General features: G+C 31.2%; 1 protein-coding gene across 2 annotated transcripts in view; it reads right to left on the bottom strand.

Annotated features, from left to right (window-relative positions):
* Window positions 1-22,477, bottom strand: part of HDX (highly divergent homeobox) — a 119,536-nt gene that overhangs the window by 92,005 nt on the left and 5,054 nt on the right. For both annotated transcript variants that reach the window (XM_079123027.1, XM_079123028.1), the window contains exon 2: window positions 4,327-4,473. In XM_079123027.1, the coding sequence (XP_078979153.1) occupies window positions 4,327-4,473 (147 nt within the window). The remainder of the gene's footprint in view (window positions 1-4,326; window positions 4,474-22,477) is intronic.

The following is a 22,477-nucleotide window of genomic DNA, read 5'->3' as shown; positions in this document are numbered from 1 at the left end:
GCTAAGGTCTGCTATTTTCCATGTGCCCTCAAAAATATGACAGTTCTGGTTTCCTCACACCTTCACCAACATTTTGCATATTTTTTTTTTAGTCTTCACTAGTTTGGGAGTTAATAAAAGATAAATAATTGCTGATTTGAATTGAGTTTCTATGGTTACTATATTACTTTGATAGAATTGCTCATCCATTTCCTTTACCTAGTTTTATATTGGGTGTTTGTCATTTTGAAGTGATTTGTAAGAACAATTTTCTACTAAAGATAGTAACACTCTGTCACACATTACAATTGTGTTTACTTGTCATTAATTTATGATAGTGATTTTCTTCTTTATACGTTTCTCTACTTACCAAGTTTTGTAAAATGAATATATATTACTTCCATAAACAGAAAAAAGTTATTAATAAAAATAATGCCAGTGGTTGGCACTTAAGATTTGATTATAAAATGCATACTTTTATATAAGTAATTTATTATAATTACCTAGTATTATTGCACTTATTCATGGTTCTTCTTGAAATATGCAATAAGAAACATTAAATTCCTTAATGCAATTACCAAACTCTGTAATTATTCCATAATGCATACCATATGATAAACTACCAAAACACATTAATCTTCTAGGAATTAAACCAAATAAATAAATAAATGAAAACATTAAATGTACTAGTTTTGCACAAACGTGGTGGAAATGTATTTGGGTAGCTTTCCTATGATGTGCTCCTGAAAACCTCACAAATGATCAAATTTTCAAAGTTTATATAATGTATGATTATGTATAGCATTAATGATACGGTAATGCTGTAAATAAAAGCTAACATGTATTAATTCCACTATATGTATATGTGTTCTCTCTCACTATATATATGTATAAACACACACACACATACACACACACACACATATATATAAATGAAGAAACTGAAGTCCAGAAAAATTAATTTGTGCAAGTATATCTTGCCAGCAAGTAGTAGAGCAAAGGTTCAAGTCAATTTCTGCTTAACCTCAAAATATAATCCTCTTCCACTACTCCATGTGCAGTGGCTAGAAACTGCTAAGTTGTCTCTGTTGTCCATTTTTTATAATTATTTCTGCCATAAAGAAAATGTTCTAGAAAACATAATGCTTCCTTCTGATATACATGAGGTAGTGGGAATTTTAAACTCACTCTGATTTATTTTCATGAAACAGCAGGAACAAGAATTAGAAGGCAAAGGACATATAAGAATAAATGTCACTGAAGACAAGGGAGAAAAACAAGAAGATTTCAAAGTATACACTAAAAAGAAATATATAAGAGAAAATATCTTTGGAAGATAAAATTCCTAGAATAGTGAATTTTAAAATATTCTAAGTCAGTTTCAATGTCATAGCTTTTCAAGTTAAAAACGTGTGGGAAACACAACAAATGTGTATATACTTTGAACAAAAAACATATACTCATTATATTGACTCATTTCAATGGGAAAGCATAGTGAACAGATAAAATTTGAACTCAAGAACTCTTGTATCAGGCTGGGGATATAGCTCAGTTGATAGAGTGCTTGCCTTGCAAGCACAAGGCCCTGGGTTCAAATCCCCAGCACTGAAAAAAAAAAAAAAAAAAAAAAAAAAAACCTCTTGTATCTGGAGGGCAGATCTTTGCCATCTTTCAAAAAATCCATAACCTACTATATTCTCATCACACATTAGCTAACTTCTTAGTTAGCTAATGATCTTAGTGCATTATGACTTTATGGCTTATTTCTGTATTTCTGTAGATTGACACATGTAGATGTATATTATATATAGTTGCTTATGTGTTTTCATAAATATTTACATTATGTACCCATCAAGAAGTAAAATACACTAGAATAATATCATATACATATGAAACACATTTATCTATCAACATATGTATCAACCTCACTTTCTGGAACACAAAACAACACAATTTTAACAAGACCAATGTAATTTACTAATAGGAGAATCCCTAACCTGAGAATTCACTTTATATAAATTTATATGTAATTCAAAAAAATTTGGTATCCTATTTTAGAGCAATTTAGAAACAACAAAATAGAAAGGGCATTGGTGATAGAGGTGGACAATGGCAGGCACCCTTATATCACTAAACTAAAAATGTTCACTAAACATTACTCATTAAAAAGGAGAAAAAAAGGAAACCATAAAATCATTCTAAGAAATCATTAGCAGTCTGAGGTTCTTTAATAAAGGTGAAAATAACCACACATACATGATCAAATTTTGAACATTATTTTGTAGTACAGTGTACTGATTGATTTCTTCAGTGAAAAACATGAGTGAAAAAGTAAGGGTTCAATTACCGTCCATATTTTCTATTGAGGAAAAGCACAGAACTACACTTAAGAAATATTCCCACATAAAACTGTTGACAATAAAGAAAATTCATTGCCTGAGAGTTCCCCAAAATTAATTAAACTTCACCAAAAAGTTGTTCTGTTATAAAATACAAAATTTACTAATGCTTATTAGATGTAGGTAATTCCCACTTTAAATGTCTCATTTGCAAGAATGAAAAAAACAGGTTACATAAATCAACAAAATGAGAATTTTCAGTCAGGAACTAACAAAGCAACATTACATAGGAAAAAATAAAATTTGGGTCACAATATTTGGTGTCCATAAAATTATCTTAGTTCTCAGAAATTCAGTCTCTAAATCTCTTTTCCTTTTTCTATGCCTCATTCTTTGTTACCTTTTCTCTTTACTCCACTATATTTATTTTTGCTTAGATGTTCTCCATCTTTTATCTTTACACTGGAATCAAATTCTTAATACAGTGCAATTTGAGTTCTTTTGAAGAATAACACAACAAATACTCTATTAACAATAATAAAGACAGATGTCTTCCAAGTACATATAGACCTGGCAAAACATGGAAGGAAGAAGGTTTGGACTGATGAATCTACAAACAACTCTCTTTTCCTCTGAATGGAAAAGTTATCAAAATTGTGTTTGGATTTAGATTAGGAAGTCTGAATTTATGTAAAATTTTTATTCCCCTGGAATGGATACAATAAATCTATTTTGCAGAATTCCTTCTAACTTATATAACATTATAGTAGTAATCCTACATTTTGAATACAAATATCTATATTTCAAAAATCTCAGTATTCAAGCAAAATCAAGTAAGTCATGAAGGGAATACTGTAATAACAAAGTGGAAATATAAAAGATAGCCCACAAGGCCACTACCTGGGGAAGGTTTTCACTTTAATGCAATGCAAGATAAAGGGGAAAAAATTACTATAAGAAAAACAGAGTTTGTATGTACAAACTGATATCTCATCAATCTGAAATATTTCAACATTATTTTATATTAATTTTTTAATAAATTTATCATTTTCCTCTGAAGTTTAGTAAGGGTAATTTTAAGCAATGCATTTAGAAAAATAAACAGATTTCTAGTTCTTACACAAATCTGAGAATGATGGATAATTTCCCCTAGAATTGGTAGCATAATTCCTTAATTGAAGGTGAATATTCCTTCAGACTTTAAGAAATATTTTCCAAAGAATTCTGCATATCAAAAGATTTTTATCTCTAGGGTCTTTGAAGGTAATGGAATAGCAAAATAAACTTAGAAAAAGAAGTCCTTTCTCTTTCCCAAATTACCCTACTGAATGCCAAAGATGGGAAAGTTGCTTATCTTTGAATCACTAAGGTTTCAAGAGAAGAGAATTTGTAGCATATTTAAACAACATGAAAGGACCTATGCATTCAATCAAATCTGTGACTAGTTCTGTTAGATTTATCTCTTGCCTCCTCTCTGTCACATTCTCATTGCCTTTCATGAATGTGTAACAGCTCTGATTTTTTACAGCTAAACAAGAATGGTTGTGATAATTTCCTCCCTTGGGATTTCTTGTCCCTCACTTGCTAACCATCAGAGTGTGCATTTTTCTTAGAATAAAAAAAAAATAGGTTTTCCTGAAAAGACAAAAATACTAAAGTCATAAATGCCTGAGGAAAAATTCAAACACAATGGCAACAAAAATAGGTACACAGAATTCCCTTGGATAATGCCTGTTTCACTATAATTGGGGAGTTATATCTAGATTAATTTTGGGATTAAAGGAAGCATAATATCAATAAGCAATCTTAAAGGTATTTATTAGTTCGAGAAACTAGAATATTTAAAATGTATGTTTATGCTACAAACTTATTAAAATTATTGTTACATCAGGGAAATGAAGTTGTTTATAAAGTTAGTGACTTCATGCCCTGAAGAGTTTTCTCAAATTAAACAAATATCACTTGCAATAAACAGCTATAAATTCGAGTGTAAGACCTCAATACTTACCCTGACTACACTGAAGTCCAGCTTAGTCTCCTGTGCACACTGTAATATGAGCTGAAAGCAATTTTTACTTTGATTTGTCATTCCATTTTCATAATAACGCTGTAAAATCCTTTGTTGTTCTACAGTAAATACAGAACGTAGATTCATCTAAAAATAAAAGAAGATACTCTGAAAATTGGAATAAAAATTTGGTATGTGTAGCATTTGTACACTTTCTTTTTTTATACAATTTCAGTGCTTCCAAGCTGCAAGATTTCTTTAAATGAATTAATCGCCAGTAATGGGCAATAATTTGTGTGCTAAAGGGAGACAGCTTATCACTGAAATATACATATATATACATATATATATATATATGCACTTACTGAATTTGTTCATAAAAAGCACAAGCTTTAAAAACAAAAAAACAAAAAGGAAAAAAAATGAGAAGCCCTTATCTGGCTAGTGTGCATGGGGGTTGGGGTTCTTTTACTGAAATAAATATTTATGGATAGTAAAGCCAGAGATGGTGGTAGCCATATGTGGTCAATTATCAACAGGGACACTCACTGTTCTTTGTCAAGGGAGGCATCTGGCATATGTCTTACAATCAGAAGCTGTGCTCTGGAACAAAAGGGTGTTTTTATTTTTCCTCCTTCTGGGATAAAGGGGTTCTTTTTATATATTATAACAAAAGCTCTCCTTAATGCTTAAAAATAAACTGGAAGGTTCAGTGACTGTGAAAGTTTGGTTGCTTTAGGCAATACTAAACAAAATAATTATTTTGTTAACTATAATATGCAAATAAAAACCTGAAGTCATGTACATTTAGTAAAAATAAACCATATAATAACTGTATAATTTTTAAGTTAACTGACACCACCAAAATTAGACAAGATAAGTAAAAAAAGGAAAAAGAAAATAGGAGACATTGTTTGTTCTTCCAGTAGAGAAGTATTTAATATCAAGGGCAAACAACTCTATGAATTTCATGAATAAAAGGCAGGGCAAACTCTATTTTTAAAAAATTAATAATGGTAGTTTCTTTGTGCAAAGAACACTTGCAATTTGATTAAAAGAACTTAAGTCCTTGTGAAAAGCAGTTGTACTGAAATTGGTATTCCTAAAAGTTGACGGAAAGAAAACCTTGCCCAAGGAAAGTGTCTTTTTTAAATTAGGAAAAGAGCAACAACAAAACCAAACAGCTTTTTCCCCCTAGTATACTGTACAAGGCAGTGACCAAATACCCTGTCATGGAAATAAAAAGTAGCTTCACTTCCTCTCAATACTTTGAAGAGTGAAGCCATCTAATAAGGAAATTATAGATCCATACAGCAATATATGGCAATGTGCACCCCTGACTTTTTTCTTGCTCAAATGGGCACTTTCCTAACAAACGTTAAAAGACCTGATTAGAGAAAAATCATATTTGAGAGAGGTGTTGGGAAAGATGAGAGTTGAGTGCTTCTTTCTCTAACATTCAGAAACAAAGGCATCCACTAACTTTCTGAAGACACAGAATAGATCCATTAATCCAAAAATTTCCTCTTTGTATGGCCTCGTTGTAATAGATCCCTGTAGTCAATTCCAGCTCTTAGAAACCACTGATCTATTCCTACAATTTTGACTTTTCTAGAATATCATATAAATGGGATCATCCAATATATAGTCACCGGAGCATAAATTCTTTCACTCAGTGTAGTGTATCTCAGATTCATCTGTGTGCTATCAGCAGTTTGCTTCTTTTTGTTGCAGAGTAGTATTTCATTATATAAATGTACTTGAATCCATTCATCCAAAGAAGGACATCTGGGTACTTTCAAATACTTGGAAACTATGGATAAATCTGTTAGGAACATTTGTATTAAATTTCCTGTGTACAGGTAAGTAGTCATTTCTCTTGAGTAAATACCTAGGAGTGGCATCACTGAGTCATATGGTAACTACATGTTTTAATTTATAAGTTGATGAACTGTTTAATTTTAAATTTTTTTTTTTTTTTTTTTTTTTTTTTTTTTTTGCGGTGCTGGGGATCAAACCCAGGGCCTTGTGCTTGCAAGGCAAGCACTCTACCAACTGAGCTATCTCCCCAACCTGACATTTTAATTTTTAAAAAATATTTTAGTTATAGATGGACACAATACCTTTATTTTCTCCATATAAATCTTTTATCAGAAATATAATAGGAAAGTATTTCTTCCTTCTATGGATTGTATCTTTATTTTTATTAGCAATGTATTTCACAGAGTTATTACTTTTTATACAGCCCATTTACATTTATTTTCTCTTACACATTGTTTTTTTTAATGAATTTTGTTCAAATTTGACTATTTTCCAACAGTTTCATTCCTGTATGAGTTTTGGAATCATTTTGTCAGTATCTACAAAATATCTAGGTAGGATTATGATGGAGATTATATTTACTGTATTGAATAAAGATCAGTTTAAGAAGAATGGGCTTCTTAACAATCTTAGGTCTTCTGATTCATTGACATATCTGATTGTTTAGATCATTGATTTTTCACCAGATATTTATAGTTTTCAACACATAGATCCAACATATTCTGTTAAATTTATACCTATGCATTTCTTGTTTGCAGGGTGCTATTTTAAACGGTAGTTTTTAAATATCATCAATTGTTCATTGCTAGTTTATCAACATATAATTGAATTGGGTATATTGATTTAGTATTCTGCCACTTTGCTAAATTCACATGTTGGTTCCAGAAGCTTTTGGTTTGGTTGCTTGGTATTTTCTACACAATCAGGACATAAAAAATAGAGATAGGCTTATTTCTTCTTTTCCAGTATCCATGCACTTTTTTTCTGTATCTTGTTTTCCTGTACTAGCTAGGATCTACAGTCTGATCATTTAGTAAGAGTGACATTATTGCCTTGTTCTTGATTTTTAGAGGGAAGTTTTTCACTATCAAGTAAGATGTTAGCTATAGATTTTTCAGGGTTGCCCTTTACCAGTTTAAGTTCCCTTTTATATTTATTAAACTGAGTGTTTTATTATTACTATATTTATCATTATCATTAATGGATGTTAAATTTTGTCAAATTATTTTTCTCAATATATGTGATTATTATATAATTTCTCTTCTTTAATATTTTGATGTGATAAGATATGCTAATTGATATTCAAATATTCAAGCAGTCTTCCATTCCTCCTCCTATTCCTGGAATAAACCTCACTTGGTGTTAATGAATTTTCTTTTATATATCACTTGAGTTGATTGTAAATTGTTCAGAATGTTTTTGTGTGTGGTACTGGAGATTGAACCCAGGGACACTTTATTAGTGAGCTACATGCTCGACCCATTTTTAAAAATTTTATTGGGACAGGGTCTAAGCTGGTAAGGCTGGTCTCACATATGTGTTCCTACTGCCTTAGCCTTCTGAATTGTTAGGATTACATGTGTGTGCCACCTTGCTCAGCTTGTTCACAATTTTGAGTGTATATTTGTGAGGGATATTTGTTTGTCATTTTCTTTTCTTGTACTGTATTCGGTACTAGAGTAATGAGTAGATTCCCTATTTATATATCCGGGAGAATATTACATAGAATTGCTACATTTTTAAAAAAATCTTTGTTATAAATCACCAATGAAGTTATCTGAACATGGAGTTTTCTTTGCAGGAAAGTTTTAAACTATAAATCACTTCTATATTATTCAAAGTATTTCATCTTGGGTGAATTTTAGTAGTTTGTATCTCTCAAAGACTTGACCTATTTCATATAAATTGCTGAATTCAAAGCTGTGAAGTTGCTTATTTTACTTGTTATTTTTAAACATCTGCAGGGTCTGTGATGATGTATCTATTTCCCTCAAGATACTGGTAATTTGTTTCTTCTTATTTGTCAGCTTGGCAAGAAGTTTATCACCTACATTGATCTTCTGAAACAACTAGCTTTTAGCATCATCGATTATTTTATATTTGTTTTTTGTCTGTTGTCATTTTCAATGATTTCTACTCTTTTGTTTAATTCCCTTTACAGTGCTTTGTTTGGATTGCATTTACTCTTCTTTTTCCTATTTCTTAAGATGGAAGCTTATATTGCTGATCTGAGTCCTTTCTTCTTTCCCAAACATAAGCAATAATTTTTATAACTTTATCTCTAAGTGATGTTTTGATTGCCTTCTACAAATTTTGATAGAGTGTATCTTAATTGTCATCCCGTTCAAAATACATTCTAGCTTCCCTTGCTTGTCACTTAATGAAAACATTTTGGAATTTTCTAAGTATTTTTATGTTAATAATGTATGATCCAGTTGTGCTTTTTATTATTGTGTTATATTTATAACATTTTCTATGCTTTTCATTTCAACCTGCCTTTATATAGCATAAAATTGATTTTTTAAAAAGTACAGTATCACAATGTTATTTAGTATGTTTAGACAAGATACATTTAATGTAATTACTTATGTAACTGGACTTGTATACCATTTTATTAGTTGTATTCTACCTGACCCTCTGACATTTTCTTCTATCCCACCTTTTCCAACATTTTTGAATTTTAAATATTAATTTTAGTATTGTTATACTTCACTAGCATATTTTGCAAAATCTTTTCTTAGGTTATTTATTTTTTATTGGTTCTTTTTAGTTATACATGATGGTAGCATCCATTTTCATATAATTATACAAGCAAGGAATATATCTTATTCTAGTTAGGACTCCATTCCTGAATTTTTAAAGTGGTTGCTTTAGGGGTTATATTACCCATACCTAATTTTTTCATTATATGCAGTTAATATTTTGTAACCTCATTTACAACCACATAGGTTCCTTTACTCTCTCCTCTTAATGTTATAGATGTTGTACGTGTTACATTTTTATGTACATAGGAAACTCCAGTAGACAATTTTTTTTTTTTTACTTTCTACAATTATATTTATTTTAGGGAACTTAAGAAAAATAATATTTCATATTTACTCAGATATTTACCTTTTATTTTGCTCTTCCTTCATTCCTGTAGTTTCATGTTCTCTTCTTGTACATTTTCATCTAGCCTAAATAACTAATTTTAACATTTTAAAGCAGATCTGTTCATGAGAAATCCTCCCTTTTTTATTGCTTTTTTTTCATTTTTAATGGGAAAATATTTATGTTTTCATCACTCCTGACATATTTTCACTGGTTATAGGATTCTGACTTGACAACTCTTATTTTAGCAATTAAAAATATTTTTCTACTGTCTTTGGGATCCATGATTTCTCATGAGCAATCTGAAATCATTCAAATGATTTTTTTTTACAAATATTGTTTTTCTCTTGCTGTTTTCAACATTATCTTATCTTGGGGTTTTAGCAGTTTAACGATGATGTATGTGTTTTGGCATGATTTGCTTTGAGTTTATATTGTTTCAAGCACTTTGATTTTCTTAAATCTGTCAATTTAAATTTCTTGCCAAATTTGGAGATTTTACATCCATTATTTGCCTACTACAAATAAAATATTCTTCTGCACAATTTTTATACCAATTTTCCTTCAGTTATTCTGGAATATCAATTATATGAATATTAGATTTTTATATTATCCCACAGGTCCTGAGGCTCTGTTCCTAATTGTGCCTACATTTTCCCCCTATTTATCAAATAGATTCATTTATTTATCATAAAGTCCGCTGATTCATCTCAATGTTATCATCATTATGTTATTGAGCCCATACAGAAATTTCTTAAAATTTCAAATACTGCAATTTTTCAGCTTTGCAATTTCCACGTGGCATTATATTGTAGCTTGTATTACTCTGATGAGAACTTCTAACACTTTACACTTTTCAAGGGTGTTTATTTTGATCTAAGACAACATAGTTATAACAGTTGTTTAACATTATAATGTGAACATCTGGGTCATATTGATGTGGTACCTATTGTTGAGTAAGTATCTTGGTTACTTTGAATATTATTTGTTAGAATATCTGGACAAATTTGGGGAAGTACAATTTGGAGAAACACAGTTCACAGATAATCAACTTTGTCAGTTTCATACTCTAATTTTCCTTCTGCCTTCTGTGGACAGGTCAGTTTAATTTTCAAATCTTTTGCTATGTTGCTTTGGGTCTATCCTCGCACTAGTGCTCTGTAAGTGTTTTTTTCAATGTCAGTTCCATTCCCAAAGCGTTTGATATCCTGCTTTTGGTCTATCCCACTCATGAGCAACTCAAGAGTAAGCTTGAGCTTTCTATCAGCTTATATCCAGTATTAAAAGATTTCCCTTCTCCAGCTCTATGCTCTCTGGGATTGTTCACATATTGTCCAGCAAGCAACGGCCACTTCTCTGGTTTGCCAGAGTTTCTCTCAGAATTTATTTGGTTGATCCATTATCCATGAATTGCAGTTCTGAAACTAGAGTCATTCTTGAGGCAAAAGTAGAAGAAAGAGGGAAGAGAGACATAGAGCGACAGAGAAAGAGACAGAGAAACTGACTCAGGATTTCCTCTCATACTATTGAGACAGTGGGCTACTATTGCAGTTTTAGCCAGAAATGTACCATTCTATAGTCCCATGACTGGGATCCTATGTTGCTTCAAAGTCACAAGGGGAAGGATGGTATAATAACAGAGAAACTCACCCAATTATGTTTCTTTTTCTAAATTGATTCCCTTCTGCAACCTGCCTGTTTTTGTTTACATTTCAGATTGGCTGGGCCATTAATTTTTAAAATATTGTGCAGAGATTTTAGCTATAATCAGCAGAAAAAAAAGTTTAATTAGGCTTACTCCAACTTAGAATAAGAAGTCTAGCAATTAAAAAAAATTAAATCACACTAAACTCTAAGAAATTTTATGCTTGTTTGACTTTTTCTGAAGACTAACATTATGGGACTGATATTGATGATTGAGAATCTAAAAAACAAAACACCTACATAACCACTTTTGTTCCTCAGAAGTGTTTTTTAAATAAAAATATGAATAACTACAATATTTTTAATTTTTACTTATTTTATTTTTTCCTTTTTATATTTTATTTTTTGTTAACTTTTTTTTTTTATTTTTACAGACTGCATTTTGATTCACTGTACACAAATGGGGTTCAACTTTTCATTTCTATGGTTGTACACAATGTAGATTCACACCATTCATGTAATCATATATAACTACAGTATTGAACAAATCAAACCTTTGAAATTTTTTGAAATAAATTAACTATATTAGTTAAAATATATTTCCAGGAGTTTTCTTTTAGATTGAAAATTTTCTTGACCATGACAATGCATGTATCATATGTATTTGTGTATTGTTTAGTTGTCTTTAAAATTTGATGTGAAAATAATTGAACTTTCTCAAGTTACCACTATATTCTCATTTCTAATATATCTTGGAAGATGACTCATTCTGGGAAGCTAAAGCCTTCAAGTGATGAAATTTGGTTTTTCAAAACTATTATATGAAACTATTTTTCATATAACTGTAGTAGCTGGAAATACTTTCGAACTTCAGTATGTAATTGCGTGATATTTTAAACAGGAAGTATGAAAAGTTGTTAAATTCTCTAAGACCAGAAAATCATTATAAAATGATTTATTAAATGATGTTCTAATAATCATATAAAGATGTATGTCCCTTATTAAAAGACTTTTTATTCTTATATCTGGTTTTTATAGTTTGTCTTTCACTCTCCTTGTTATCTGCTGCCATTTGTCATACCTTCAGTGGCTTGTTTTTAGCAATTCCTTATTCCTTCTCACTCTTCTAATTTGCTGGGGTTTGTTGATTTTCATTGATCTATGTCTTCTAATCTGTTTAAAGATCAGAGACTTTTAGGAAAGGTCTGAGAAGCTCTTCTGTGACTGTATCATTGGGGCCCCACCTTTTAGACTTTGTGACACTTATTTTCCTGATTTTGCTGGAGTCATTCCATATAAATGAGGGATTAATATTGTGCTTCCTCAGTCCAGGGAAGGTCTATGGTAGTTTAGTGGTTACTTAGTTTTGCACACTACTCTGAGTAATAGAACTGAAATTTCAAATAGAACCAGTCCCTTTGTGCCTGTGGGTATGCAGTTGAGGTAAATTATAGCTTATGGCACTAATTACTTAATAAACTGAACAAACATCAACTCTTACTCAATGTTGAATAAATAAGGTAAGTGAAAAATTGGAGGAAGTGTTAATTTATTCTCAACAATACAAAAAAATGAATGAGGATGAAGTTGTAGAGTTTTAAGACTGTTGGACAGAATGAACTTGAATATTCCACTCTTTGGCATTCCACCAATTTTAGTATACCAATGATATAGAAAGGAAGCCAGCAGACCAACTTCACCAATATTGATGTTACAGAGGAAGAATTTTATCCTCAACTGTGTATACAATTGAGAATAATCTGCTTTGATCTATCTTAACCTATTAGGCAGAATTGAAAGTACAGCAGAAGGAAAAGTTCATTAACTTATCTCATATGCTATTAACTCCTAGAGGGCAGAAAGCAAATTTTCATGTCTTTTTTTCCCCTAGCCTCTACAACAAAGCCTTGGACAAAGTAAGAGTTCAAATATTATCTCCACTTGTGTTTCCTGAGAGTTTAAATAGATTTGATATTATAAAGTGTGCATCCCTAAGCCAAAAATCTGAAATCCTCCAAATTCTGAAAATGTTTGAGGGTCAACATGATACCCATGTGGAAAACCTGATCTCATGTAATGGATTAAATCCATACCTGATCCATACCTGATCTCATGTAATGGATTAAATTCAAAACAGAGATTCATTAAAATTGTAGGCTGGACACAGTGGCTCAGGTCTGTAATCCCAGTGTTTTACAAGATCAAAGCCAGCCTCAGCCTTAGCAAGACCCTATGCCACTTAGCAAGACCCTGACTCAAAATTTTAAAAATAAAATAAAAAGGGTTGTTGATCTGGCTCAGTGGTTGAACACCACTGATTCAATTCCTGGTTCCAAAAAAAAGTAGAAAATTACATTCAGGCTAGGTGTGTATAAGGTATATATGAAACATAAATAAATTTCCATTTTAGACTTGGGTCTCATCATCAAGACCTCTCTCTCTCTATACACACACACACACACACACACACACACACACACACACACATATATGTGTGTGTATATATATATATATATATATATATATATATATATATATATACTCCAAATTAAAAAGAAAATCAGAAATCTAAGAGAATTCTGATAAGCATTTCAGATAAAGAATATTCAGCCTGCATTTCTTTCTTAAATGTTTTGTGAAATTCACCAGTGAAGTAGTTTGTGTCTCAAGATTTCTTTAAAGGAAAAAAAAAAAATTCAAAAGTCAGTTCCTTTAATTAGACACAACTATTCAGTTATATTCATTCTAAAGCAGTTTTTGGTAATTTCCAAATTTTAAGAAACAGGTCAATTTTTTACATTGTGAATTTATAGACACAATAGTAGTAGTTTGAAATTATGCATGTTAGCATCTGTACAATCTGTTGTGAAGCCCTTTCTCATTCCTCATATTACAATTTGTGTTTTCTCTCTTTTTGGCTGTATAATTATTTTCTCACAGATAAAGCTATTGTTTTTTCATTGCATTCTCTTAAGGTTTTCCTATTTCCATTTCATTTATTTCTTAGCATTATTATTTCTCCTGTCTCCTTGTTTTGGGGCTAAATTTACTTTGTAAATGTAGTTTATTAAGGTAATTATTCAAGTAATGAATATTCAAGCTTTTTCTATCTACTACTTTAATGCTTTAAATTGTTTTCTAAGCACTGATTTAACTGCATCCTGCATATTTTCATACGTTGTGATTTCGTTTTTGCTGATTACAAAGTACTTTCTCATTTCTTTTGTGGGTTCTTCTTTGGCCTACTGATTATTTACAAGTGTGTTATTTAGTTTCCAAATATGTTCCAGATGTATTTCCTTTATTAATTTAGTTTGATTATACAACATGCTTCATGATGTATGTTTTCCATTCTTTTATATTTAATCAATTTGTTACTGTATTTAATACAAGTTACTTGAAGAATAAGCACTTAGTTGAGTTTAAGTCTAGTACAACATCTGCCTTTTGTTCGGTATGTTTAGACCATTTTGTAATTAATATAATTAATAATATATTTGGCTTAATTCAACTTTCATTTTAATTTCTATTTGTCTTATCTTTCTTCTTGCTACTTCTTCATCTTTACCTGCTTTTTGTTACTGAATAATTATTTATGTTTTCATTTTATATTCTTTGTTGGCTAATCAGTCTGATATTTTGATGATGTTTTTAGAGACCATGGTGCATCTCTTTAACTTCATGCTAGGAGAAGTTAACATATTATTCTACTTCATAGAAAAGAAAAGAATCTTAATATAATATGTTTCAATTTCTCCTCTACTAACTTCTGTGTTGTTGTTGCTGCACATTTCATTTTTATGTATGTTTTCAAATCCCTACTAAATTGTTATTTAAAAAAGTAGTTATTATTCAGAATGATTTTAAAAATTATAAGTTCTTTTCATTTTTAACTTCAAACTTACTATTTCCAGTGCTTTTCTTTATATTATGTAGGTTCAAATCATGTACTTATCATTTCAAATTCCATATTTCTTTTCTAGAATTTTAATATGGATCTTTAAAATTATGTTCCATTTCTTTCCTCATCCTACTTGTTTTCTTCATATTCTTGAACATAAAGAATGCAATAAGAGTAGTTTTAGTACTCTTTTCTACTATTATTTTTCATTTTGCTGTTGTAAGTATTTTCGCACTGAGATATTATTTTTTTATTTTCCCGTTTCCTTGTATGCTGGGTAATTTTTCACTTAATGGCAGATACTGGAAATCTCACTGTTGAATGAGGGATATTTCTGTAGTCTTTAAACATGCTTGGACTTTGTTTTGGAATGTATTTATGTTTCTTGGAAGTGGTCTGATTTTTTTAAAGGTTTGCTTTTATTAGGTAATTCTAGAATTACCTTTATTATAGAACTAATTACTGGGGCAATATCTTTCTGTGGACCCTCTTAAATTCCCTGTGAAATATGAGGTTTTCTAGTCGAGCTGATGGGAACTTAAACTATTCCTGGTCCTGTGTGAGCTTTGAGGTTTGTTTTGCCTTTTCATTTTTTAGTGGTTCTTTTCTCTAGTTATTCACACACTTGAGTTGATCAGTACTCAGCCAAAGACATGGGAGATCACTTTACAGAGGCATAGAGTTCTATGTGCCATTTTCTTCTCTCTATGCAGTGTTTGTATTAGAGTATCCCTCAAAATCTAGCCATCCTGTCCTCCCTGAACTGTCCATCCTATCCTTCCTCAACTCAAATTCTTAAGCAGTTTGGGATCCTTCTCTCTTCTATCTTTTGGAAGTTCCTGAGGCAGTAATTTCGGACACTCATAAGACTTACTTCATTTGCTTCCCTTCTCTCAAGAATCAGTACTGTACTGCTTGTGTATAAAGGTCTGAAATCCATTGTTTCCTATTTTGCTTATCTTTGATACTTAAGATGAAAGAGTAAATCTTATTTCCTAATACTTCATGATGGCTAAAAAGAAGTTAAGGTGGCCTTTTGGAATGGTACCGTGGAAACACATCAGGAGTTGTATTTATTTGTAACTATTTGTAACTATTAAGCTTCATTCCTTGCTAGTTTTATAACTGTAGCAGAGATAATTGACCTTTTGGACCTTAATTCCTTCATCTGGAAAATGGGGCTAGAAAACCTGTCCTACTTTTCTTTTCTTGATGCATTATATTCATTAATATACTTGTTAAAGTATAAAATACTATTAAAGGCTATTTTGTTAATAGTTGACATTTCTATAACAACTGATCCTTCCTACTGTAACAATTATTTTAACATATGCCAATCCCCTCTACACAATTTTTATATAAACTTCAAAAAAAGAAAATGTATATTATTCCACTATGACAGCAAAAGGAAGACCAATTCTGTGACTCATCTATGTGATGAGAATTGGCTCTTTTAAAATGTTAGAGAATGTAAAAGTTAAGCACAAACCAACACTAACAGTGTTCACATATATGAATGCTTCTGCAGAATTGTTTAATGTGAACAATATTGAAAATAAAAAGATGTCGGGCTGGGGATAAAGCTCAGTTGGTAGAGTGCTTGCCTTGCAAGCACAAGGCCCAGGGTTCAAATCCCCAGCACCGCCAAAAAAAAAAAAAAAAAATGCCGTATTAAACTAGGTGAAATCTTCTATTAAATCAAATCTGATTAATGATGTTATGTTTAGGAAAAGCTTAATTAAATATACAATTACAAACTGATGCTTCAAAGTTAATGAAATTTGAACATGTGTAAAATAATTACTATTGTAAATCTGTGCTCAGAAGCTGTCACTTTATCACTTATGTTTAATGATCCTTATCTTTACAAAAAGCTGTTATATTTACCTTACTTTAAAAGTAACTTGCCAGGATTTGGAGATATTGCAAAAATAAATTCCAGTATCTTCAAGCATAAATTCTAGTGTGGATATCCTGTCTATTCAAATACTATGGAAGGCTATTCATTGTCTGTTTAGTGGGCTATAATTTACTGAAAAGCATTGCACACATCTCTAATCCTTCTTTTTAAAGTTGCAATTGGCCTCTATCACTTACATAGAAATATGAAACAATAGATACTAGAAAGCAACCCAGTATGTGACTTTCTCATAGTAAAAGGAATTCTGCACTGACTTAAATTTTAAAATATTTGAAGATTATGTGCAATTAGTATGCATGTTCACCAGCTACATGAAAGCTTAACATATATTCACAGTGACATGAACAAATACAAACTATAAAGCAATTTTATGTACCCATCTTCCACATAAATTTATGAAAAAACATATATATCTACAGGGATACACAAGATTTTTTGGTTCATCTCTAATGTCTAAATTCTAAAGAGGGTTAATGTTTGTTAGAAAGAAAAAATACATTAGCAAGTCAATATCCTATATTGTAGAATGTTTACTAAAGACAATTTATTAGCTTTTAATGACACTTTTATCATATATTAATTGTAAAACTAAAAATACCTATGAACTATAAATATATTATTATATACACAGATATCAAAATTCATATCATTCAGAAGAAAAACTATCAATATCAAACAGATAGTCAGTGACACAAACATAAATAGGACCTCAACTGAATAACAGATTCCCTCATGTCTTTAGTTCTACTTTCATACAGAATATATGAGGCAACTAATGACCAGTGATTTATGGGATTTCTTGATGAACTAAATATTACCTTGAATCATACACACTTGTGGATTAAATTTCATTGATTTTTACCTTTCTAAGTCTAAAAAAATGTGTAAGTAAATCACTTCTACTTTTCAATAATCAAGGTGTTTGTACTGCTACAAGTATTGACCATTAACTAATATTTCACAAACTTGTAACTCACAGTCTAAATAAATGACTTTAAAATGTAAAATTAATTTCAATTTACTGTTGAGGGACGATCTATAAAATTTATCATAGCCACACATTGGGACAGTGATTATAAATAAATTATTCATTATATCAAAATAATCAGTATGTCCTTTGGATTCCACTCTAATCAGAATTTATCCTTATTAGCTCTCTCTCAACCTTTTTTCATTATACAAAAAACTTCAGCTAACCTCTCCTCTCACCATACTCCCAGAAGGAATTTTTATTTGTATTTAAAATATGATTCACAATGTTAAAGCCTTATTTCTTCATTTAGGCTAGATATTCTTTTAGTGTTTCCTGAGTCATATTTGCAGAGTACATATTAAGACCTAAGGAGAATTTTGTCTAGAAGTAAAGAGATGGACTCTCCAATTTTCTTATACCTCCTATTTCGGATTAAATACCAGCCTACAGAAACCTAGGAGAAATAATTAAGTACACATCCCACTCTTCAGGGGTTAGAGGAAGATTCCTTCAAAGGCACCATCTAGTGGTGAGTAGGCAACATTATATAAACACAGATATGGAATATAAAAACAAATTTAATTAATCAAAGAATGGAAGCATAAATTTGTACTCACAAAGAAAAGGGAATGCTTGTAAACCATAGTTGATAATGTAAATTAGTACAGCCATTATAAGCAAACACTATGAAGGTTTCTCAAAAAGTTAAAAATGGAACTAGCATATGATCCAGCAATCCCACTACTGGGAATATACTCCAAAGAAATGAAATCGATAATTTGCAGAGATAACTGCACTTCCATTTTCATTTACACTAGCAAAGATACGGTGGGAACAATACAAGTGGCCATTAGTGGATAAATAAATAAAGGAAATGCAATATATACTCACTGCAATATTTAGCTTTAATAAAAAGATAATCTTGACCTTTTCAACGTGTATGAAACTGGTGGACATTACACTAAGTAAAATAAATCAGGAACAGGAAAACAAATACTGCATGATCTCACCAATATGTGGAATCAAAAAAAAAAACCTGAAATCTAAGAAACATAGCATAGAATGGTGGTTAACATAGGCTGGATTGGGTAGATACAAGTCAAAGGACACAGAGTTTCAGTTAGACAAGTGGAAAAACTTTATGAGATCTATTGTATAACATGGTGACTATAGTTAAGAGCAATGTATTGCATAATTGAAAATTGCTAATATAATAAATTTAAATGTTTTCATCACAAAAATGCTAAGTATGTGAGGCAGTATATATGCTACTTAGTTTGATTTAGTCATTCCACAATGTATACATATATCAAAGCATCACATTGTATATCACACATGTATATTTTTGTCAACAAAATGAAAAATACATTTAATTTAATAAAAAAATGCTCAGTTACTTAACAGCTTCATAGAGTGCAACCCCCAAATCTGATAACTATGGGCAAAGTCCTTTCTTTATTCTTCCTTTGACAAAGGGAAACAAAAACAAGATCTTTCCTAGGCACACAAAATCTATCTTTGGGTCTCTACTTGAGGTACTCTGCCTGAAGATACTCAATTCTTATTCCATCAAATATCTTTCAAATGTTATGACCATAAGTTTGTCTTTATGCCTGGTAAAAAATATTCTGTGTGTGTGAATGTGTTTCTGCATATTGTGTTGTTTTCTTTTTAAGACTACCAGTGAACTAAAAATTCAAATTAAAAATTTTTATAAAACTTGAAGATCTCTTAAAATATGTGCTTGGACTTCTAGGTATTGTCAGACCTCAGTTTGAGAGATCCTGCCCTATGTGATACCTGTGGCATTAAAATAAAAAGCACAAGTTATTATCAAATTATAGGCTCATAGTTGTTTGAAGAATAGAATTAACATTAACTTCCAATGTTTCTGTTGGCACTGCATTTCTCCTGGCTTGTCATATTTATATCTAGATATGAGATACAGAGAGAGATATTTTCATACAACTAACATGCTCCAGGATCTTTCATTATATATTCATTGGTGGTTTTCAGACCAGATCTGAATGTGTAGAATACATTATGCAAGGTCTGGCAATGGCCATACTCAGCAATGTTATTTTACCACTAATATATAATTCAGGTAACCCAATATCCATTTTCAAAAAGTTCATTAATGCTACCTAGGAACAACAGCTTCACCTGCAAATTGTGAAGACACATAGTGTTTCAACATACTTTGCACTACTGAGAAATCAGAACAGAGCATCTTCCAAAATAACCCTTTCCTTTCCAAATCACTGTCTAAAAAGCTGCTGATATATAAATGTATCATCAAATATATTTGAGAATTTACTCATTTATTTATTATGAATATATAGTATTCATGGCAACTTTAGTGTACCATGTTTTGAACATAAATATTAAACCAATTTCAAAGAGGTCAAGAAAAGACAAAAGAAAAAAGGTGGTTCTGATTAATGTCTTTACTTCTATTTAAAGCATAAGATTAGAAAGTGAGAAATGAACAGCTGGGATGGTGGTAATTAAGAGAGTTTTAATTTTGAAGACTTCACCTGCACTTCCTACTTTTTAACAGAACTTGATTTACTAAAATTGTCTAATGTTTATCATGAGTTTCTTTATGTCTAAATCTATCTGTCCACCTAGAATATTATAGGACACAAGTTTACTAAATAAGTGCTTTTGAGTATGATGATATTTTATATCGTATAGGAAAATTCTGTTAGTTTGTGAGAGCTACCAAAAGCAACAAAATACCAAAATGCTCTTAACAACAAAAATGTATTGTCTCACAGTTCAGAAGGCTAGGAGTCTGAAATCAACATGTTGGTAAAGTTGGTTCTTTTGAGGACTGTGAAGGAAGGATCTATTCCAGGCTCCCTCCATGGTTTGTAGATGGGCTGTCTAAATGTTCATATGGTGTCCTCCCAGTACATGTGACTGTACCCAAATGCTACCATTTTATAAGGACACTAGTCACGTTAGTTTAGGAGCCTACGCTAGCACAGTATGACCTAATCTTAATTTAATTACATCTACAATGGCTTTATTTACACATAAGGTTTAATTCTACAATGATCTGGGTTAGGGTTAGGACTTCAATATATGAATGGGGTGGGTGGACACAACTCAACCCATGACATCAATTAACCATCTCAATAATAAGATAACAAGATTGGATGCTAACTTCCTTTGACAGTCAAAAAAGGTATCAATTTCTATATTAGCAGAATATTATACCCCAAGGGATGTTTGTGTCCTAATTTCTAGAACCTGTAAATATGTTAGGGTACATTCAAAAAGTGAGTTAAGATTACAGTTTTGATTAAAATGACTAATCAGGTCACCATAAATAAGGAGAGTATCCTAGATTATCTGAATGTGCTCAGCACAATCACAAGTTTCCTTCAATGCAGAAGACAGAGGCAGAAGAGTTAGTGGGAGTGATAAAATGCTAGCTATTCTTTAAGCCATTACTGGTTTTCAAGATGGAAGGAGGCCATGACATGAGCCAAGCAAAATGGGTAGACTCTAAAAGTTGGGAAAGGCATGGAAATAGATTCTTCCCTAAAGTTGCAATAAAGGACAGTCCTGCTGACTCACTGAATTTAACCTGGTAGCCCCTTTTAATATTTCTGACATGCAAAACCATAAAATAATATTTTTTTCTATTGAAGATCGAATCTAGGGGTGCTTTACCACAGAGCTATATCCCCAAAGTCTTCTATTATATGTTGAGATAGGGCCTTGCAAAGTTAGCAAGGCTGGCCTTAAACTTGGGTTCCTCCTGCCTCAGCATTCTGAGTTGCTGGGATTACAGGCATTCATACAACACCCAGCTATCAAATAATAAATTTGTCATTTTAATTCACTCATTTTGTGGTACTGTGTAACAGCTGTAAGCAGAACATAAATAGTTCCCCTCAAAGATGTTGATGGTAGTGTCCCTGATCTCTCTCTATTTTTCTATGACACTCTTTAAAAAGTCTAGTAATTAGGATAATTATTATTTCAAAAGTGAGGGCATTACTATCATTAAAATAAGTGGACTCACCCAGATTCTTAACATTGTATCTACAACAAACGTATAACTATTCTGTCAGTGGGACAATGTCGACTCCAGAATAGAGCAAAGCTGATCCATACAGTTAGATAATAAACAATGGAGAATATTTTGATTACATTATTTCTTTACACTTGTGAAAACAGACAAGAGGAAATTCAGTTTTTTTCTATGACTGCCAGCTCTTAAAATGTGGGTTGTGTAAGAAGTCAGATGTCATTTTTTAACAGTACTTTTCAGACTTTAATGTGCTTATGCATCACCTGGGGATCACAATGAAATGCAGATTCTGATTTGGGTGTCTGGAGTAGGGTCAGGGATTTTGGAATTTCTAAGCACTTCTGAGGTGATGTGTTTATTGCCACTCCAGGGAATGCACTTTGAATACCAACAATTTAATAGATACAGGGGTATCAAAAACAAGCTGAAAAGTAAATTGGCTTCACATCACAATTAATACTGTTTTTTTTTTTTAAATCTATCTGTTCATAAGGTATTACTAGTGGGTAGTGGAGCCTCAAACTGACTTCCCACATCTTTTAACCATTTATTAATGATAAGAATCATCTTAGAAATTCTAAATAAAAAGCTTGAGTGGTTACTTTAATAACTAACATACATATTCAAAAATAATTTAATGTGGGTATACTGTTGTCTTAGAATATTAGAGATGCGTCAAGAATGAGAAAACTAATAAAAAATATAATGCTTCCCACTAATGCAGAATATATTTCTTCTCCTACATTTTACAAT

The sequence above is a fragment of the Sciurus vulgaris genome (genome assembly GCF_902686455.1).
Source record: "Sciurus vulgaris genome assembly, chromosome: X".
NCBI lineage: Eukaryota > Metazoa > Chordata > Mammalia > Rodentia > Sciuridae > Sciurus > Sciurus vulgaris.
Note: the sequence above shows the minus strand (reverse complement) of the source record. Positions and strands in the feature narration are given on the sequence as shown.